Below are 23733 nucleotides of genomic sequence, written 5' to 3'. Positions count from 1 at the left end.
GGAGATCAAGTGTTACGTGTTTGATGATTTCCACAACATTTTGGATGATTTCATGTAACTATCAACTAATTACTTTGTGAGCAATAACGTGATGCACCCGCCCAACACACCTTTTCAAATATGCCTTTAAGTTCGAGTTACTAGTTGGCTCCAGTTGTTTTCCGAGGCATTGGAAATAGTTGATGTCTGTTTCAGTACTCTTTTTTCTGTGATTCTGATTGTGTCAGCGTAAAACAGGCTGTAATTTTTCCTCTGTTTTACAGTTGTTTCCTGATGTGATAACCTTCACCAGGTGTGAGTGCTTCAATCCATTAGTGGTTAATTTCTGTTATCTATCCTCATGGCTCTCGACCGGGCATTTAGTCTGAATCCTCTACTTTTGGGTAGTTGGTCTTCTAAATGGTTGACTTCTGTGTGTGAGATGTTTTCCAAACAATTAGAACAATCAACTAGCATACCATGTGTGAGACACAACTTTGAACTTCCAGGTCCCGGTAAGCAAACATCTTTACACACTGTGTCAAATAAATGTGGGACTCACTTTAAAAAAAAAAAACAGAGGGGGGGTGTCCAGGGAGTCCCTTTGCCGTACATTAGTCCCGGTTATGAGACCCTTACCAAGAGTCTTTAGCTCACTATCTTTCATAGAGGAGAAATATCCAAAACATATCATTCTTTGTCCTGCCCTGGGGCAGTCCAGCATCGAAATGCTAGGCAATTCTCCTCTGAACAAGAGTACCAACAGCATCCCCAGACACGTGTTTCAGTCTGGTTGGACCTCATCAATAGGGTTTAGATGTGCCTATCTAAGTGTAGTGGGCAAAGGGTCCACATCTGGATCCCCCTAGTAACTTAGGGGAGACCCTAAGTTACTTAAAATATGCAAAAAAGAATGAGGATCCTGGGAGTCCCTCCACCGGACATTAGTCCCGGTTGTGAGAGCCTGACCCAGAGTCTTTAGCTCACTATCTTTCACAGAGGAGAAATATCCAAAACATATGAATCTTTGTCCAGCATATAGAATACTAAGGACCATAGTGGCAGACAGGGAATGCCTGAAGGACTTGAGGGGGAGCCTTAGTCTTTCTAGCCACCATCTCACCTGGTCCATTGATAAACAAAAGGAAGTGCTTCACTTGGTGCATGATTGAAGGGACAAGAACGAAGAGCAAGCACCTCAAACTCACTACTATACTAGACCGTTCCTTTTTGTGCTTTCTAGCCAGGTGAGGAACTTCTCAGACACATACTGACACCTAACACTCTTCGCTAGATCTTCCAGTTTGCTACACCTATAATGTGCAACTTGCTTTCGCTGTCATCTTGTGCCATAGGCTCTTCTCCTGGGTCCTTCAGCAAGTCTACACCACACACTAGCATGACCAAGCACACTAGGACGCTTAGCACTTTGTATGCACGGCTTAATCAATGACAAGACAGGCAGCCCTCAAGGATACATCATAATGCATATGCATAAGAAGTGTGGTGGTATAGTCTGTCATACTTGTGATTAATGAATTATGGTACGTTAAGCGAACAGCATCAATGTTAGATTGGGTTTAAACATGCATGACAAAAGCCCTTCTATAGGAGACAGCTCTCAAGAAAGCATGGATGGATACACGATGGCAGTTTGGCATGTCAGGCTTTCTAGCTGAAATCGATGTTCCTACTCTCACTTTTCAGGTAACAGGGCTGGTGTTCTTTGCTAAACATGTCCAAATAAATTCTCCAATGAAAAGAAAGTTAGACTATGCCACCGAAGCAAGGAGCCTGCAATGTGGTCCATGTATTAACATGCACACCGCCATTGTAACTAATTGATCATGCTCTCTGATACAGCGGTGAAATAATCTCACATATAGGAGGATTACGAGCATAATGGCATGTTTCATAGACGCATACATGGTGATTGATACCTACTGAGGTTCGATATCAATAGATTCATCGGATAAGACATAGCTTCACGTTACAACGCATTCGATTGTGTTTTGCCTGTGATAAATGCGAGTGTATTAGTATTATGGTTGGGTGACACAGAGGTGGCAAATAATGGCGTATTACGAAACTCGCGTAGCCTTGATAAACCACAATTCTCATGACTGATGACCTCTTTTAAATCAAACATTATTGGCTGGTTCTTTCGATCACACCATTCAAATATAACATTCCTTGCCATTTGGTGTATTCTGGCATGCTCGCATCTGCTATCAAATAATATGCATGCATGCATGGCTTCCTGTCTTACTCATTTTAAAATAACGGTTTAATGCAATTAGATTAATGCTTTACAATGGCACGTGGCCAAACTCTGTGTACCTTCTAAGAGAAATGCAGCATGCAAAGGCTTCCAGCTATGAATGCTATTATACCACAGAGAGTAGTGTGACCCATGAATATGTCGCATTGGAAAGCAAAGCATAGCTCGTTCTCTGTTATGTGTGTGTGGGAGTGCGGTACGCGATTGTTCCTATGCTGCTGTTCCTCACCTATTATTATCTAAGTGGGTAATATTCTTTAGCACAACTTTATTTCTTGTCTATAGGGCACCGAGTCCCTTTCTAAAGTCTATTTAGCAGCTCGTGGTTTTAGAAAGAGCTAAAAACAAAGCAGGTGCCTTTATTTAATGGATGAAGCATATTGTGAATGATTCCCCAAGCAGCTACCAGCATTAAAAAATAAATAAAAAAATTGATTCTGACCCACATCTGGAAAGAGGCTACTGTGACGTCTTTGCGAATCGAAAAGTATCTCATTGGTAATTAAGTGAATATTACACGGGCAACGTGTTTGTCTTGGAAGCAAAACAACACAGAGCCAGGCAGGTTCGAATCCCGGCCCCTGCTCTTTGACCGTGGTCTCTGGTATTGATTGTTTTATGGAAGATTAATTAAGTCAAGGGAAAGTCAATGTTATGACCAGTAACTTACTTCTACATCAGCTGCAATTATCCTGAATGCATGCCTTTTCGTTTTAGTTCGCACACTCATGAAAACCTTAAGACCTATATTTAAATTTTTCCTCTGCAGTAAAGACATGTGGATCCAGTCTTCAGGGACCCAGTGGCACCTTCACATCTCCAAACTTTCCATTCCAATACGACAGTAATGCTCAGTGTGTTTGGGTTATCACTGCAGAGAATCCCAATAAGGTAAGTGGGAACTCAAATTAAATTAGTGTACAGCTAGGCTGTGTAGCATGTTGGACTGATATATTATTGTAATATTTTAATAGCTTAACATCTATTGTATAATGAATATTTGTTGTTGTCATGTTCCTGACAACATTTGATCAGGTCTTGATTAAATCCAATTAAAAAAAAATGGTCCCATCCATGATCCCTAATAAGGTAGTGGCATCTAGTTTGGAGACTTCATTTCTGCAGGGTGATTACAGTGTAATCAGAATGTAGGTACATGACTCCTCTGGCCCTCCCAATGAGTCACATTTTTAATCTCCAGCTGACCAGATGTTCTGTACAAGTTCTGTATGAGTTGAGTCCGACTTACTTGAAGGTGAAAGCTGTTTTCTTTTTACATCTGGATCAACAAGCATATCTGCCACAGCGATCACAACTCTTGGAATACGCAGTTTACTTAGGAGAGACACCTGGCATAACCCATCCTTTTTCATGACCTGCAAATGTTATCGGATTTGTGCTGCAGTCAAAGAAAGAACAGTGGGTCCTGAAGAACTTACATGTCCCTTCCCTTTCATCGGAATAGTCAATCTATGGGGTAATGTGTCTTCTGGTTGACCCGTTTTGTCAAGAGAATGTGTACACTTTGCATTTCCAATGGGACGGGACTTGTTTGCTATTTATTTATGTGTATGCTTATAGAATGCCGGAAGCCTGCAGGCATCAGGGCTCCAACATAAAACATACATACACAATTCAGACTACACAATACAAACTTCAGTCATACATAATACCCTAACTTAACACTTGTAACACTAGTTACAATTGAGAGAAACATCTGGGCTAAATTAAAAACATGAGTACCAGTGAACAGCATCAGCACTTAATGTGCGCATGGGACTATGTCAGTTCAATGCGATTCCCAATTTGGTAGAGGAAGACTTATGCTGTGAGAGTGAAATTCTTTTCAAATACTGAGGAAGGTTACTAGACCCACAACCCACAATAACACAGTTTGTGTTGTCACTATGGCACCATGTTGTCAATGGAAAGTTATATAGGTCATTAAAAGCTTCCCCTTTCTTGTTCCCTTGTGGGAGACTGGCATGGTACACACCTGATAAAACACGTGATACACTTAGGACATTACCTTTACTGGCGTTTTGAATTATGTGTTGATCTTGGTGATCTTCTCGCTGTGATTAGCACCTGTGCAATCGCTATTTGGTCAAAAGACCTTTTTAAAAAAAGGAATCTAAAAAAGATTGAATTAGAAAGACAGCTCTGTGACCGCAGAGCAGCCTTTCTAAATCAAACTGTGTGTGTAGTGTGTGTGGGTGTATATGTGTCTGTGTGCAAGTGAGTATGACAAAAAGTGTGTGTATGCGGACGGGGATTTGGGGGGCGGCAGGGGGCCAAGGTGGGGCATGAGGGGAACCCCCAAATTAAATAAAAAAACACCGTTGATGTCCCTTTCCCATTTTCTGAGGGCCACACGAAATCGACTGAAAAAAATCTGTGTTTTTGATATGCGACATTCAGAAAACTGAAAAATTAAATAAATAGAACCGTTCAATCAGTTGAACCAATGGATCTAAGGATTTTGATTGGACTAGAATGGCGTTAATTAAATTCCTCTGAAATGTAGAGTTCATGCTGGATTTCCATTGAGTATTATACACCGAAATTAAAAGTGTTGGAAGCATTCAGAAATTACGAATGCAAAGTATTTAAAGTGTTCAAAACGGAATGAGATTTTTTTTAACAGTTATTACAAATTCGCCTTTTAGTGTGAAATAATGCATCATTGTGCTGTATTAGCGTGCAGTATAGATATCAGTATAGATCAGTACTAGTACCATTTCCAATGACACGGTCCAGGACAATGAGGAATAGGTGTGCATTATTACTGATTGAAAATGGATTAACTAAAGCCATGAAAATCAGTCACAATGAGGCATGAGACAGAAATGTAATAAATAACACCCTCCATCAATGTGTTGCCTGAGGCTGCTGTGATGAAAGTAAAACACCTGGTTATCTGGTTTGCAATCTTTCCAAAAGCAATTGATATGCCATAAGTGAAGAGACTTGCACACTTACTTCTATTATTTCAATCAAGTCTTATAAACTACACATTATTTGAATGTCACATTATGACCAATTGGTCAGGTTGTATTTGATGTTTTTTGCACATTGTATAAATGTCCGTCAAGTTGTGTTTCATGTGTGCATATAGTACAGTAATGAACATATTTGAAGATGTATATGTGCTGTCTTGTAATGCTTAATATGAGTTGATAATTGGAAACCAATATGTCCACTTTCCCAGCAAGGACACGTCTGTTCATAATACGAGTACATGTCTTTATTTTATTTTACGGAGGTTTCCATATGATGTTCATTCTGCTTTTAGTCGCTCTTGGAGTGTTGTGGGCAGAAGATGGAAAGTAAATATGGGTTTGAATAGATTTGAATAGGAGATACTGGTTCAATGAAGAAAACAGAGCTCACTTCCAGGAGATGAAATCGGTGTATGTCAATCTACCGCTAGAGTAATGTAGGAGGCAGTGAGGATTTTTATAGACAGTCGTGGAATCGCCTGCCCTACCCCCAAAAATAACAAAGGTGCCTTTATGTAATTTTCAGGTATACCCCCTTAGCCAGGGGGGAGATGAGAACTTGGCAAGAACTGTGAGTGGCAACTGAGGTGGCAGGGCAATTCACTGTGATTCTAGTCAACACACGCGTGCGCACACTCCCAAGGAAAGCTGATTTTGCCTGGTGCTAGAAATTATTTTGTTTCCAATATGTTTGCTTTATTATTGGCACTTGCACCCTTACTACTGAGGATCAACATGACACAAAACTGATACCTTTATTTCTTCAATATCCCAAATGAATATGGCATTCACACCACACACCACACATGCACCAGAATGTCCAAGCCTACAGTCGCCGTAGCCACAAGCATGAGAACCTTCAGAAGACTTGGGCCCTCATTACGAGGTTGGTGCTAGTCATGGCGCTATTAGCGCCATGACTAGCACCAATACCGGTACCGGTACCGGTACCACAAACGACTTGGTGGTATGGGGACTTACCGGTCCAGTCCGACCTTGGCGGGAGCAGTAAATCCCCATTTGTAAAGCAATTCCCCATTCCCATTTGAGCCCCCATAGGGCTCAATGGGAAGGGGAAGGCGTCAATAACGGTACCGTAAATTGCGGTACCGTTATTGACCCCGGTATCCCTTTGCGGGTCCAGTCCTTAATGCCTGGTAAAACCAGGCGTTAAGGGAGGGACCCGCAAAGGGACCTCGGAATAGGGCGCAAATGGATTACCGTCACCGGTGTCATTACCGGTGCCCGGTATCCCTTTGCGCCCAGGTCGTAATGACCCCCATGATCTGATCCTTCTCAGGACCTGTGGCTATCACAATGTATCTCTGAAACTTTCATGAGAAGTAACACATAACCGACCCACATATGCATGATAATCAACACACACAAAACTTAAATCCAACATTTGTTGTGTTATATGTTAAGGATTTCAATCAGGCAATACACCCGGGTCTCACCTAGCATGTAATGCACAAAAGAAATACTTATGTATTGTGTCTATAGGTTCAATATTCAGAGTGATATCCCACTCATATCACACCCTTCTCAAAATCCCCCCAGGTCACACTGGACCAGGAGTCAGGCTGGTTGGTAAAGGTATTATTGATTTATTATTCAAAATTCAAATCAAACACAAATATTATATATGGGGCAGCAATCACCAATGTGGTGATAAAACAATTCAAAAAGTAAGTAAGGCACCTGTATTCACTTATAGCAAAACAGAAGATAAAACACAGAGAAAAGAACAGCTTTGGTTTGTAGAAAAGATAGTGTTTAAGTTAAGATTCCCCCTGCAAAGTTCTCAATTCACAAATGAACGATTCTACACAGATGTAAGTAAGCAGCAGGTATTTAGGAATATAGAACAGTGTATAGGGTTTGAATGCAATCTTTCCTCCCCAAACAAGAGAGAAAAACATCTTGGAAATGTACACTTTTAAAATGACAGTTGAAAATGGTGAGAAAAACAATGAAAATTGTGCAGAAATCCTGAAATTGATATAAGTTCCTATGGGAGCAACACTAAAAATATTCTAACCAACGTAAGCTAGAATATGAGCAACAGTACACACTTGGAATCAGAATGGAAGTTAAGAAACACTTTGAATGGGAAAACACATGTGTAAAACCTTTGCAAAATTGTGAATTCCCGTTTCATTTTCACTATGCGATTTTTTATGAAAATGGGTCAAATATACTGTTCTGGATGTGTTATGCGTTAGGGATGTATCCAAGGGTCTTGGGTTTAACTCAGAGTTGAAATTAAGCCTCTAGCTATAAAATTGAGGAAGTTATGCAAGATTTAATGAGAGGTGTTTTTGAAAATAAAGGCGCAAAAATAAAAACAGAAATCCATTTTTACAATGACAATTATGCTCTAAACTAGGGTATTCAGGCTTGTTACCAGTTTGAAACACAGTAAGCTCCAGAGTGGTCCATGGAAACCAACCCCAGCACCTCCGTGTCTGCCTTGGTGGACTCAGTCGGATTTCCCGTGGGATGATTTTAAGGTTTCTGGATTTCACAAGACAAACGGATTTAAAGGAAATTATCACTAGCACAAGAAATCAAAGCAAAGTTTCAAGACTGGTGTGAGACTATTACAAGTTCTTAAATTGAAGAGAGGATGGGTTGAGAGATAGGAATAGGACATGTAAGGCAAATAGACTATGGTTTACTATGATTCTTATTTATACTCACAGTCCACTGTAAATTAAGATTGGACCATCAGGTTCTGTTCATCACGGATCGGGTCTACAGGCAGCAGGGCAATTCTGGTGGAATTGGATCAGCTGGGCGGTTCTGGTCAACGGACTGGCACCTCAGACTGGACTGGATTGGATTGGCCCTTCTGGTTGCTAGACACTGTAGATCAGTGGGATGGTGAGTTTCAGCAGGCAAGCATTAATGGTAGCAAGCCAGACTGGATCAGAATTATTTCCCTGACGTTTGGGATGGTTCAGGATGTGGGCATAGCTGAAAAGAGTTCAGCAAATGCTGAGGCTTGGCTTTTCAAAGAAGTCTGGAATCAGCTACAAGATGAAGAATTCTGGAACAGAGTGCCACGCGGAAATCAGGATGGAGTCAGGAATCAGTGTGCCTGTGTGTTGTGGTGTTCCCTTATTTATCCTGCCAAGTGGCATCACTCAGTTTATGGTAGGGGCAGATTTACAAACCACACCCACAAGGCTGTGATTGGTCAAATGCATTTGCTTTTTTTCTGGTTGGAAGACAGAAAGGGCTGGCATATTTTATGATGTGACTTAAGAAACTCTCACAGTTATTAGGACCAACATGTAACGTTCCTACAAATACACATTTCCATAATCATGCCCTCCAATAAAGGCGGATACATACATTACATATTTTGCGGGTTACCTTTACATCCAACTCCCATGTTAGTGAGCCCTGGCTTTGTCTTTCTGTGGAATTTTGTCAATTTTAATCATAAAGGTTTGGCCTAACAATTCCTAACTCGGTACATATATGTGAAATCAGCCCTAGAACACGGGTATACCATATTAAATTTGCAGCATTAATAGTCTCTGTGCAATTAGTGTTTTTGTATAACTTGTGTTCCTTATGCAGTACAGGGTTCAATCACGTCTTCAAAGAAAGAGCATAACCTTAGATGTACAACTACCAACTTTTAGATGTATCCTCTTTCTTGTGGCAAAGTTAAAACATTGTTAAAGCTTAATTACAAATAGGCATTTAACCACCAAAAGTCCTTAGCAGATGTTTGTTTTTACATTTCCTTCAACTGGCAACAGCTGTCAAATTCCTTTGATCAGGGTGGGGTTCCTCTTCCTTGAGAGGGAAGTTTCCTGACCCTCCCCTGTAGGGATGAGTGTTCAAGCCTGCCATTGTCTTTGGCTGGGGCCCAGACAAAAGTCTGATGAGTTCTTTGTAATGAGTATGTGAAAACCTCTCAGCAGCAATTAGTCCTTTCCTGCCAGCAGTGAGGTGTCAACCATTCCCAGGCTGAGGCTGTCAGATCAGAATTAAATAGTTAATTAACTCAGGACTGGGTTTTAACTTTAAGTTACCTACATCTTTCATTAAAAAAAGAGAAAATGAACACAGTTCATAGGGGATGTTGACATTAGCAATCCTTAATCATTCTGAAAGAATTAAACCTTTAAACAAAAACATGCTTTCAAAACAGGCGATTGTGCACTTCTTTCCTGAAAAGGCACATTAATCTGAGTCCTTTAAATCAGATTTTCCTCTGCAGCACACACATTTTATTCAGTACCAGTTCTTTCCTTGAGTGCTGGGATTTGTTTTGCAGTCTGGATACATGTATCCAGCCTCTGTTTAAAGTTTCTGTCTGCACAGATGAAATTGTTACATGTTGCATTTTGTAGCCTCATTTTTCCTGTGGAACTGAAAACAAATGTTGCTGGGCTGGTTTTTCATGAGATACATTTCTTAGCTGCTGTCAGTCAATGAGGCCCTGCTCCTCTGAGCCATACTGGATGATCTGTAATTTCAGTACCCTTTTTATTACAATGATTCACTGGAAAATAAATGGATCTAGCGCCAAAACAGTACTTTGAAGGTGGCAAAGCTACATTTTGAAAGGCATTTTCGTTTTTTAGCACAATTCTGCTGCCTTGCTCCATGTTGAAGGTAGCATGACCCATTGTCAAGCTCCTGCAGTGAGAATTCTGTTTTCATCCCCCCTTGACTGTGTGTGGCAGGGGTGCAGCCTTTCCTTGGTTGTAACCCAAACACGGTTTTGCCGATGTTTGCACTCACAGGGGTTAACACATCCATTTTTGGCTTTTTCTTTCCCCATTTGTAAAGTGATGCAGTGGGGCACATTGGGATGGGTAAACATATCCCACACATGGCAGGTTGAAAAGCATACACAGGCAGACTGAGGTTTACTGATTGCAGGCAATATATTCATCAGTGGATTGAGAGACATTCAAATGCATACTTCCAATGTGGAATGCAGCAGAGCTGACAGACTTAATCAAGGGGATGTGTTCAATAGCCCTAAGAGGGCATGTTACAACATGGCACCCTTTGGAATGTATTTGTCATATCTCTGGGACAAGACATGGTGTTTTTCTTCGGTAATGCCCTTTGCTCAATAGACATGTATGTCCCCTGTAGCTGGCCCACTCACAGCACTTTGAGTCTCTTTGCTGGAGGAAGGGCAACTGAAAGAGAACCTATGTCAGTAGTTGTACCTCACTTGATGCGATTTGCAATATGAGTGCACGCTATGGATATGTCCTCCTCCCTGTGTGTCCTCTCCTCTTTTTGCCTCTTCATGTGTGGCATGTGTTCCATGTTAAGTTGCTGAATCATGCTAAGTGTGGAATAATTCTGCTTCTCAATGGAACAGCAACAAAAGATTTGGGCCACCTCTGCCACATTATGTTACATTCATAATAAGCCATCCCTGAACACTTTTGTCATGTGTCGTCTGGGCCTTGATGGGTGGCTCAGCTTTCCTGAGAGTACATGTGTTCAATGTAATTTACATACTTTAGTCATGAGTCAAATGTGCAAGAATTATCCGGTTGATTTTGGGGCATGGACTTTTTAGCCCATTAAATTACAGGATTAATCATGATGAAATTCTGAACATTATCAGCAGGTTTCTGCATATTTAAGAGACGCTGAGGCTGTCGCTAGCAAGCCCAAAAGAGAAATGAGAAAATGGTGGCCCACTATGGGTAGAGCATAGCAATACGTGTATCCCCAAAATAACGAAACATGTGATTCCAAACCTCAAAAACTGCCCAAATAGACAGTAATCACTGATTTAAATGTTTGTGCAGCAAACAGCACCACTAGCTTAAACAAATCAATAGCATGCGCCTCGAGCACTTGTGTATAGGCGCATTATAAATGATATCATCTCTTATGATAACGTGCACTGCCTACGGAGATTCGAGACCCTGCTATTGTCTCTGAAATCTGTTCACAGACGCGTGTATAATGAGACATCTCCTCACCGTTATGCCCATTCAGCTAAAACGTCCTTCATCACCAGTACCTTTGACTTGCAATGATGAATTCACAATCCTCTTATTGACATATAATCAGTGTAAGTATGTAAAACATTGTGCACAGCTTATGGAGTGGGTGCCTTAAAACACTGCCTCCCACAAAAAGCGAAGACCAGTACATACCTTCTCTCTATTACGGAATTGTATTTTTGTGGATGGAATTAAGACGGTTGTGTACGAATTGTTCGTTTTACAACTGTTCGAATTACAATTGACCTTTTCACAATTGACCAATTGTGAAGGTCAATTGTAACATATATGTGGGGGGAAACCCCCCACAACCTCTCACCCAACGCCAAACCCCCCAAAACCCCTATATATATATATATATATATATATATATATTACCAAACCGATATATATATATATACGGTCAATTGTGAAAAGGTCAATTGTGACCCTTTAAATTCGGTGACACAGTTTCAATAGTACTCGAGGGGGATGTTTTGATAACATGTGATGCAAATTGTTGACTTTAAAGAATATTTATTCAGCAACACTGGCCAAAACTATTATCCGCATAGCGTACTAACTCATCACACTAGCCCAAATTGGTCAGAAAAGTGCCCGACTTTGACCCAAACAAACTGGCCCACACAAGCATTTTGCGGTTTTGGTTAGGCCATGGGCCTATTGCCATATAAGCCAGTCCGAGCCTCTACCAGATACCCTGACCCAAACCATAGGCATGTTTAATGATGCCCATTTCTATGATTCCTATTGTACACTTTTGTTAGTTTTCAAATCCAGTGCAGTGTCTGATGACATATTTCTTAATCTAGCAAATAATGTGCGAACCTCTTTTGCCCTGTGGATGCTGGCTTCTGCAAAGCACCCTCAAACTTTCCTTCCATAAAAGAGACATACATCACGCGTTTGGAACATTTGATTGAAAATACAATTTGATCACCTGCTCAGTATACATCGAACCGCATGTTAAATAGAGGAATGTGTGTACAAACTGATTTAAAAAACAGCAACACTGGATTGCATCGTGTGCTAATGGTTTGAACATACATATATAAAAATGACTGTTTATGAAACAAAACCCATTGCAGGCAGAATGTGGCATGACCCATGTATGCTGCAGAGTGGTCTTCAAAGCAGACATCCGTATTTGCCAATGTTCCTCAGTGTTGCTCTGTCCATGTTGTACTTATCATTATATGGCATAATATGCTATGGAAATGTCAGCCTTTACTTGTATAATCTCACTTTGAGTTTTTGCTGACTCTTTCCTTTGCATTAATAAAACATTGCCCCTGGAAAGAATTCATAAAGTCAATACAGTTTTGCAACATTTCACAAAGCAGCAGCCCTGCTGAGTCTGTTCCCAGGGCACCTGATTTTCACCGCTTGATTGGTTTTATTGTGACAATGGGCACAATCTGGGGCCACGTTTGTCAATTCCTGAAATGGTGCATGCGGAACTGCATAATGGCTCTGCATAGGAAAGTAGTTTCAGCTGGAGTTTTTCTTTCTACCTGACAAACATGGCTCTCCCTCATCTCTCAAAGCGACAAATAAAGAGTGGGCATCTGCTAGAAAATACAGTGATTGGCATCAGAATAGTCGCTTTCTTTAATGGTGGAGAATGTGTCCTATTCTTTAAACATATCTAGCACAGCAGCACAGTGATCACAAAGATTGCACCATTTTGATTCCTACTGTTTGATCTATTGTGAAAATACTCAATGGCCCTCATTCCGAGCAGGGCGGTAGGGGATAGAGGCCACCAGTAAGGAGACTGGTGCGGGTAATCCCTTACCGCCCTACCACGAGGTCCCTTAGCGGGTCCCTTCCTTAACGCCTGGTCTGACCAGGTGTTAAGGACGGGACCCTTTAAGGGACCTGGGCGCAAATAACGGGCTTGGCATACGCCGGCCCGTTATTTGTGCCCTCCCCATTCCCATTGAGCCTTATGGGGGCTCAAATGGGAATGGGGAATGGTTTGGTAAATGGGGACTTACCGGTCCCTCCAAGGTCGGAATGGACCGGTAAGTCCCCATTGAACCAAATCGGAGACGGTACCAGTATGGGAGGCAGTCATGGCGCAAATAGCGCCATGACTACCACCATACTCGGAATGAGGGCCAATGTCTTTATGCTGCCAAATGTATCTGTGGATTACATGATTTCTCCTGGTAAAAGACCTCTGCTGAAATATATTAAGTAATAATAATAATAATAATAATAATTCTAATAACATTACAAAAATAATAATAATAATAATAATAATAATAATAATAATAATAATAATAATAATAATAATAATATTGTTATACACAGTTGTGTGCAAAACTCCACTTGCTTCTATCCACTGTAATAAAAGGTAAAGGTAAACAGGTCAACAATATTCTGAGGTTAACCCAGTGAGCCTCTTTTGATTAATTATTCCCCAAAGGCATGATATAAAACATTGCAGATTTGTCTATCGTTAAGGAAAGGTGTGTATTTATTAAAGTCGCAGAGGCACATATTAATCAAAATGCCACTCCAGAAAAAAAAAAAAAACATTGACAACAAACTTTAGATATGATATGATATGACTAGGCAAGGGAGGGGAACAAGGGAGAACACAGCACAACATAACAATGATTTTACTAGGCCCAGTGACATTGAGAAACGCGCAAGTGCATGGGAAAGGGAAAAGGGAAAAAGTGCATGGAAGGGGGAGAGTGGAAAGTGCAGAAGCCGAGGAGCGCAGATAAATGAAATAAATAGAAAATTGAGGCAAACTGTGGTAGTGCAGCCAGCAAGTGGCAAGTGCTGTGCTTAAGGCAGCAGACTGGGTAAGTCTGAATACGTGCAGAAAAAGAAGAAAAATAGGGGGGGGGGGGCTGTATGGGTACAGATATAGTCCCGGGTGCAAGGGGTGGCCAGGAGGCAGTGCAGGAAGGTGGCAGGGTGAGCAGGTAACTGGGCCCAGGGGACCGAGGGTGGCCAGGTGCACAGTGCCAAGAGAGCAGATCAGCAGGGGAGAAGGGGAGCGAAGGCAGAAGCAAAGAGGAAGGTTTTGAGGTGCTTCGGAATCAGAGATGGTTCTCCTCAAGTTATAGAGTGGCAGGGAGGTTGTTCCAGAGGGAGGCCCCAGCCGAAGACAGAGATCTACCCCCAGCTCGTTTCTTTGAAAAACAACTGACCCTGAGCGAGTTAGAGGTAGAGGAATGAAGAGTTTTACATCCACAGAACATTAGAGACACTAGAGCAATTGTTAGTTGAAAATCTCTTTTTTGAACCAATCAAAGGGCTGCAATGATAACCTAGAAATACATTTTCCTTCTCAGTGGTAGTCTTTCTTTCCATCTCTTTGTATGGAGTTGTCTGTTATTTTTGTGAACTCCAGCTGTGTGTGTGTTGAGGTGTATGCATGTGTGCATGCAGCAATCAGTTGTGTATTATTGTTTAACCAGCTTTGGAGGCTAGTGTTGCTCACCATGCTTGCTCATCTTTGCAGATGTCACAATAATACAGCCCATGGGGCCCATCAACGCTTCTGCTCTATGCAGACTATCACTTAGAACTGCGATCTAGGCTCACGTTCAGTATATGGGGGGTCATTCCGAGGTTGGAGGTAAGGTAAAAACTATGACGGTAAAGGATTACCGTTTTACGATGCCATAAATAGCGGTCCAGACACAGACGTGCGATACAACATGGCGGCATTACCGGCATGCCGTAAACCGGAGCTGATCACAAGCCATGCGGACATGCAAATAACGGCCTAATGAAGCCCGAACAGTAACTTATCGGCATGGAGTAAATACTGGCATCTCCGAAAAGGTGTTAAGAACCCTGAGCAGTGTTTCCAAGAGCCACAGGTGCACACAATCAGCACAGGTGGAGGCAATGGAGTCTGGCACAGCACAAAAGGAGCACACCCACACACCACACCCCTCTCACACCAAGATGATACCAATAGTAGTAGCATTACTGGAGCTGGAGGCCCTGCTTGCAAGGCTGCAACAACAACAGCAACAACCACAGCCCCCACCACAGAGGATACACAGGAGGAGACGGAGGGTGAGACAGGCCCAGCATAACCCACCAGTGCAGCCACCATTACCATGCCTGCAGCCCCCAATCCCTCGCATCAGAGCCACCCCCTTCAACCTAACACCAAAGCAATCCACACCCTGTACCGGCTTGACCGTGACACCATCACCACCATAGTGGACCTGATACATGATGACATAGTGAGCCTCATAGAAATACGCACCGCCATCCCCCCTCTACTGAAGGTAGTGTGTGGCACCTACCAGCACACAGTGGGGCACATGCATGGCATATCACAACCCTTATTTTCCCGGATACTGAACCAAGTGCTGGATGCCCTCCTCAAGCACACAAGGGACTACATATCCCTACCACGGACTCCCAGGAGATATTCGATACAAAAGTTGCCTTCCATGCATGCACTGGCAGGCATGCCAAATTGTATAGGTGCCCTCGACTGCACCCACGTGGAGTTGGTGGCCCCGCATGCCATGGAGGTGGCGTATCGCAACTACAAGCAATCCCACTCCATCAACATGCAGATGGTATGCAACGCCAGCAAGCTCATCACACATTGCTGTGCCTGATATCCAGGATCAACTCATGACTCTTTGGTCCTGCGGAACTCCACGCTACCACGCTATATGGAGCGACATGCTGGACGACGTGCCTGGCTGCTTGGTGAGTTGTCTGACTGGGCCATGGCAGTCTGTCGGGGTTGTGAGGTGGGTGGCTGCATACTCCACCTTGGTTGGAAGGGGGGGATGCATACTCCACCTGGGTGGGAAGGGGGGGTGCATACTCCACCTAGGTGGGAAGGGGGGGAGATGCATACTCCACTTGGTTGTGAAGGGGGGGAGATGCATACTCCACCTGTGTAGGAAAGGGGGGGATGCATACCCCACATGGGTGGGAAGGGGGGAGATGCATACTCCACCTGGGTGGGAAGGAGGGGGGTGCATACTCCACCTGGGTGGGAAGGGGGGTTTACACTGACTTAATCCCCTGCAGTTTGTTATATAAGACTGGCCCCAAAATCGGGCCTAGCTTGGAAATGTGATCTGGATGTCCTAGCATGCGTCATAGATCCAGACTTTCGGGAAGACCTACATGTTTTTTTGACAGAACCATGGTGAGAGCCTGTTTGAAATTCTTCCTAGGGACAAAACTATACAGTGAATTCTTGAGAAAGCTCTATTTTCCTGTTTTGAAGAAGAAACTTAACCCGAGGAAACTGAGAGAGGTAACTTAGGCTTTGGAGAGGCCAATAAGACACGTGCCACAGGAGGAAAATGGGAAAATGAACCTGCAATCCTTCCCGACCTAGCTTTCACCCAGGGAATTTATCCAGTACTCGCAGAGGCGTTCTTGCAAGTGATTCCTGAGGGAGAAGAACAAGAAAAGGGAACCCCCTTTTTCTTCCTGAACCAGGGATTACTATATAGAAGAGAATACCCAAAATCCATCATAAGAACGTGCTAGAAATTGCACCCTCTCACTTGACAGGGAGACACTTCGGACAATCTAAAACCCCAGCTCACATCAGTGGGAAATTGTATTGGCTGGGAATCCATGCTGACGTAAAGAACTTCATTCAGACATGCGAAATATCCAACAAAAAAAAAACAGCTCACATATTCCCCGACCAGCCCCTCTAAACCCACTACTGATAACATAAATTCCTTTCTCCAGAATCAGGATGGATATTATTGGACTGTTGGAAACTTTGAAACTGGCCAATAAATATGTTCTCATAATTGTTCATTTTTTATGCTACCCGGTACCCAGAAGTATTTTCCATGCAGAACAACACAACCCAGCACATTTTAAAATACCTGCTATGATTCTTTTCTAGGGTTGGTTCACCAAGGAAATTGTAACAGATCATGTATCCAATTACATGAGTAATCTCATGGGTGAAGTTACGGATTTACTACACATTACCAACTTAAGAACCTTAGTTTACCAAACCCAAAAGGACTTATTGGTGGAGAGATTTAATAAGACCCTCACAATGATTCTGAGTAAGTTAGTAGATTAGGATGGGAACGATCAGGATCATGTGAACCATTGGCCCCTGTTTGCAGTGAGAAAGAGCCCACAGGCATTCACCGGTTTGCCCCCTTTTGAGTTATTCTACATTAGAGAACCAAGAGATGTCTTTGACATGCTCAAGGAGTCCTGAGAAGAACGAGAAAAAGGTGCCAATACCCCTCTCACAGACAGCTACCCGATTGTGAGGGCAAAAGAAACTTGTCCGAAGTCTAGTCCACACTCATATGGAGGAAGTTCAAGCTCAACAAAAATTTACCTATGACAAGAAGGAAAATCTAAGGTTATTTTCAGTAGGACAGAAAATGTTAGTCCTTTTACCTATCTCTGAAAATAAACGTGTTTCAAAGTGGCACGGGTCATATGAGGTACTAGAGCAAACAGGTATCTGCCCTACAAAATAGCCCAACCTGATAGAAGGCAAACAACCCACCTCTCCCACGTAAATCTCCTGAAAGAGTGGAAAGATAATCCCTCCTCTATATTGTCTTGTTTGGTACCCAAGGAGATAGACAACTCAGAACTACCTAAAGATAAGCAAAGGGATTTGAACGACCTGATTACTATATACCCATATATATTTTGTGACAAACCAGGGAGGGTACATGGCACTTACCACTATATCAGTACTCAAAAGGGCAAAGTGGTCAATTTGAAGACATACAGAACCCCAGAAGCATTAAAGTAGGAAGTGATTGATGAGGTCAAAGAAATGTGTGGGATGTTTGGCCCACTCTGCTATGCTATGTGGCATCACCCTGCCAGTTATGGGGAAAGAAACAGCAACAATGGGGGCAAAACATTTGTGCGTACCAAAAACCTACACAAATCGTGTGCTCCAGCACACAAAAAGAGGGATACACAACCTGCCACCCATGGTGCATGTGCAGTGGAAGAGAGCACGCCTTGCAGAAATGTGACAGTGGGTCCTCTGACCACCAAACAGAGTGCACAGAGAAAAGCAGCACTTGGCAAATGAAACCCAAAAATGTGGCTACAAATTACATTTGTTTTGTTGCCAAAAACTCCAAAATGCTTATTACACAACACTTTTCAACATTCACAATCTTGCCTGGTGCTAAAATCCATGTAGCAAGTGAAACACTGTGTAACATACAAAGTTTGAAAACTGGCAGCCGCTACGCCAAAATCTGGGTAGAGTACCCGGGGCTGCCTGAATGACAGCTGCCAGAGTTACTAAGGCCGCTTTAAAATGAACTAAAACTCAAATGTCTGCTGAATTAGCAACATAAACAGGATTGTTGCCAAAAGGAATACAGATTTTAGTTGTGTTTTGATTCCAAAGATTTTAAGGCCAAGAAAGAAATGTATTTGTATGTTATGCAACAGATGTGGTTTTTGCTAAAGTTTAAAAGTGAATTAGTTTGGCTGAAGTTGCAAAAAAACTTGAAAAGCAGGTTTTTCTCCTAGAAGGAAGGCTTTCTCTCAGCAGACACTCACGGGGAGGTGTTAATTGCGGGGTGTGAACAGAATCTGGTCTACAGAGAGCAAAGGAACAATGACCATCCTCCAACCCAGGACATTGAAGGTGTGAAAGGCTGTAAAACTGCTGCAGCACAGGAAACCCCTGGCTGACAGAAGAAAATTCCAAAGGAGGGGGCGACCAAATGCTTCAAGGAGTGACAAATACTGACCATTTGGTATTAACATGATATGTAATGGACATTTTTAGAAGTTGTATAACTTATTATCAAAAGGGGTGCAAAATATGAAAATGGCAGATTAATTAACCTAATTGTTAGCACTACCTTTGAAAACTTAGTACAACCGTGTAGCTTATTCTGAACAGGAATGGAAATAAATGTGGGTTTATGGGGTCTGTATTTCCATTAGAATTGTGAAACTTTATACACTCATTCCCATGATAAACACACACATTTGTGGACACTTGCATAAAAATTGAAAAGTGTGTTCATAGCGAAAAGGGCAAAATTCCGTAGAAAGGGGAGACAAGATCCCACAGCTACAAGGGTTTGAGGAATAGCTGCTATGTAAAATATGCAATCTGTATATGTTATTTTTTTATAGAGGTTGTACATTTGTAAATATGTATTTTGCCAAAATTAGTCTTTGTGATCCAGTGGCTATGGGTGGATTCTCAGCATCATAAAATTACACCATAAAGATGACACTCTGTTTCTCTCCTCCTATCAAGGCAGAGAGTAGACTCTGACCCAATCACCTTTCACAGGGGCAAGCCTAGCTAAGCTGGCCCATACACCCCCTTTGTGATGTCATTTTGTAAGGCATACATAGAGAGAGCAGAGAGCAGATAGGGACTCACTGATCCAGCCACCTTCCTGATTCCGGCAAAGCTCTCTGATCCAGCTTCCTACATCCAGCTTTAAATATTCTTCCAGATCCAGATGCCAAATCTCTTGCCAGCAATAGAGAATATTGTTTTCCAGCAAGGCCCCAATCCTCAAATTATTCTCCCCACTCAGTAAAGCGCTATGCGGTGTGAGAAGGCCATTTTGAACCAGTATCCAGAAATTCTCTGGCTTGCCAGCACTAGGCTTGCCTGAAGAACTTGCCATCCAGCTGACCCAGATAACCACAGACTAGGAGAGCAGATCCTGTGCCAATCTGGCGACCAGCCTAGATGATTCAGTCCCATGCCTGATGTGCTATTTTCTTAGACAAGACCTAATCCATGACCATAACTGACGGTCCCATTTAAAAAACATATCCAGTGAGTATTAATAGAACAAACTGTGCCCCATAACAGATGTACTTTGCATAGTCTTGTCCCTATTTCCAACCATCCTATCTTTCAGTCATAACAAGTATTGTTAGGAGTATCTTTGCCTTGTCTTATCCCTAGCTCCAACCCATCATATCTTTCCCTCAGAACCAGTATTGTTAGAACTATCTTTGTGCTGCCCATTTTCTCATCTGAAGAAGTTGGGTTTCCTTATTAGGCGATCAATCTGATACAGTGACTGTAATCCCTGTGTGGTATTTGCATCTTCATAGTCATCCCCTAGTGTAAGCAACCTCATCTGTCATTTATAAAAGTGCATTTCTGTTTATTCATTCTCATGCCTATTTTACAAAAACAACCTTGACTAAAACCTCCATAACTCCCTCAGTTTTCGTGATAGAACATCCATAGCTATCCATATCACCCATGAACCACATTTCAAATCAGTGTGATTCTCCCGTTATCGAAATATTGTGCACTGAAAAGTTTGCCCCAAATTTCCATTTTGAGAAATTTGTACACGTGTAAAATAGCTTTTAACTGCTTCCGAACTTGGACCTTAAGATTTCAATTGTTTTCTGTTGACCAAATCATTGCTTGTGCTTGTGTGCAACTATGAAAGCAGCTCCCATAAGAATGTATAACAATTTCAGCAATGTTGACCATATTTGATGTTTTTGCCCAGTCCATTCTAATGTCAATCCTGAAAGCCAGTCTGACAGCTGAAAAGTCAATTCTGTTTTTCTCTTGTGTTTGCTGGGGGAAAGTGGGACTGATATGCTGTTTGATTTGTGCTATTCCTGAATACCTTCTCTCTCCTCCTATCTCGTTGCATTGCTTATTGCGGGTTGAGGGGTGTTGCAGGGGGAACTGATAACCATGGTGCTATCTGATCTGAACCAACACAAAAGTATTATTTTCTGTGCTGAATTTGTTTTGCTTATTACCTATTCTTAGTGTATTAAAGATATTATTCAGTGTTCTGTCACCCCATTGGTGATTGCTGTATCTCTATTAAAACATATTGTGATTACATTTTAAATACATAAATAAATATTTACCTTTGCAAACCAGCCTGATTCCTGGTTCAGTGTGACCCGGGGGGTTCCAGGAGAAGGGCGTGATATGAGTGGTATATCATTCAGAATATTGAACTTTTAGACACAAATAAATAAGGATTTCAGTTGTGCACTACATGCTGAGCTTTGACTTGGGTGTGTGCCGGATTGAAATCACTTACAAATGTTAAAGTCAAACATCATTGAGCCCTCTTCAAGCCCATGGTCCTCACCTATTGTGTTGGTGGTTAAACCTGATCACTCCTGGAGGTTTTGCATAGACTTTAGGGAGGTCAATGCTATCTCCACCTTCGATGCCTATCCTATGCCACATAATCACGATCATTAGCTAGACAAACTAGGAAATGCCACATTCTTGTCAACCCTAGCTTTAACCAAAGGATGTTGTAGGTCCCTGTGCATGGACATGATAAGGAAAATACAGCTTTCTCTGTGCCAATACCGCTAATCTAATTCAAAGTCCTCCCTTTTGGATTGCTTGAGGCCCCAGCGACTTTCCCATGACTCATGGACAGGATATGCAAAGTAAAATATTGAAATATCCATGCATATTTTGTTATTGAACATGTATGGTTAATTCCCTTTTATTGCTTTCTCTTGTAATTGCACTTTTGGAGGAATTATGCTACTATAGTTTAAGTTTTTTATTAAATGTTAATTTTGTATTACAAAAATATATAGCATGCTTTAACATTTATTTTAGGTGTAGATTCAACCTATTTTTAATCAATTCTATACAATTCAACATAACTTCAACCAACGTTTTTATCACTGAATTTCAAGAGTGTTCTTGCACTGAACGTGTTTTCCTTATCTCTCCATTAACTTAAGGTTTTCCACTATATCACATGCTGTAACTCCCACCACCTGTAGATTTGCCTTTTTTAATGATAATATAACTGCTGTCACATATTTTGTTATCAATGTCTGTTCTTCAGCTACTCAACATTGGGTGTATCAAGTATTTTATGTTTTCTTGTGCCCACTTGATAAGAATGGATTATTAAAGGTGTACTGGGACAAGGAAGAGGGATGTCAGGGTAATGCTAGTGATTACTATTGGGCTACTGTGGTGAGGAACAGTGAGGTGCATTGGTAGGCGTCTGTAATGAGGAAGAATGACATGCGGTATTGAGGGATTGTGATGAGGAAGAGGGATGTGGGGTGAAGATAATATGTCCATTGGGTATTTCTACTGGGTACTGGGAAGAGGAAAAGGGAGGTGATGGTAAAGGCATGATTAATAATTAGGTACTGTGATGAGGCAAATGGATGTGGGTTTAATGCTAGTGATTACTATTGCAGTACTGTGATGAGGGAGAGTGACATATGTATAGTGTGGTATTGTGATGAGCATGTGTGAATTTGGGTAGTTGGGGCTGTGATGGAAGAGTGAAGTGGGGGTAGGGGACTGTGAGGAGGAAGAGTGAAGTGGCATTGTAGGAAGCTACTGTGATAAGGAAGATTGAGGAAAGAGGAGTGTGGCACTGTAATGAGAAAGAGTGAGGTGGGGTAGTGAGAGACTCTAATGAGAAAGAGGGAGTTGGTGGTAATTTGGGATGGTGATGAGGAACTGTGTGGTGGGGCTGATAGGTACCTGTGAGGAGGAAGAGGAAGCTGAGGGTAGAGGGAGGCTGTGATGATGAAGAGTGAGGTGAGGTTTGTGGCAGATGAGGAGAGTGAGGTGGGGTAGTGGAGGACTGTGATGAGGAAGAGTATGGTGGGCATAGTGGAGGACTGTTATGAGGAAGAGTGAGGTGGAGTAGTTGAGGAACTGTGATGTGAAGGAGTGAGGTGGATTAGTAGGGGGCTGTGAAAAAGAAGAGCGAATTGGGGTAGTGGGACTGTGATGATGAAGAGTAAGTTGGGGATATTGTGGTACTGTGATGAAGAAGAGTGAGGTGTGTTAGTGGAGGACTGTGACAAAAGGACGAGTGAGGTGGGGTTATTGGGTACTGTGACAAGGAAGAGTGAGTTGGGGCAGTGGGGACTGAGACGAGGAAGAGTGATGTGGTGTAGGGCGGGACTGTGATGAGGAAGAGTGAGATGGGAACAGTGGTGGACTGTGACAAGGAAGAATGAGGAGTGGTTAGTGTGGAACTGTGATGAGGAAGGGTGGGGTAGTTGGAGACTGTGACAAAATAAATACACAGATTGATTGATTACTAAATTAACTTAAAATATACATCTTTCCCTAACTAGCAATCACAGTGATTGCCACATGTCAATATATTATAGTTTTAAATATTTACTATTTGTTTTCCACTCAGAATTAATTGAGTTCTCGGCAAAATGCTTGAAAAAATGATAAGAATACATCAGCACTATCCACAAGCCCCAAATCTTCACACATCATCTTTTCTTACCCTGCCCACATGATTCCTTGACAAAAGGCTGCCCTACTTAAACCACTAATATAATTGTAGGGCAGTTTCCAAAAATGATCTGGCATGGGTAGTATAGCTCAGTGGCAACGCGCTCGTCTTGGAAGCAAGATGAAGCAGAACAGCCGTGGGGCAGCGCTTAGAAACCTCTTCGGTATTAAGCGCGTTTTAAATAACCAAATATAATTACAATCTTGAAT

General features: G+C 42.1%; 1 protein-coding gene across 5 annotated transcripts in view; it reads left to right on the top strand.

Annotated features, from left to right (window-relative positions):
* The window catches only part of CSMD3 (CUB and Sushi multiple domains 3), a 3270409-nt gene that overhangs the window by 1446010 nt on the left and 1800666 nt on the right, over positions 1 to 23733 (top strand). For all 5 annotated transcript variants that reach the window (XM_069621531.1, XM_069621530.1, XM_069621528.1 and 2 more), the window contains one exon: positions 3030 to 3151. In XM_069621531.1, the coding sequence (XP_069477632.1) occupies positions 3030 to 3151 (122 nt within the window). The remainder of the gene's footprint in view (positions 1 to 3029; positions 3152 to 23733) is intronic.

This window comes from Ambystoma mexicanum, chromosome 5q, assembly GCF_040938575.1.
Source record: "Ambystoma mexicanum isolate Mex_15411 chromosome 5q, UKY_AmexF1_1, whole genome shotgun sequence".
NCBI lineage: Eukaryota > Metazoa > Chordata > Amphibia > Caudata > Ambystomatidae > Ambystoma > Ambystoma mexicanum.
The sequence above is the reverse complement of the archived record's forward strand: the minus strand, read 5'-3'. Positions and strand labels throughout refer to the sequence as shown.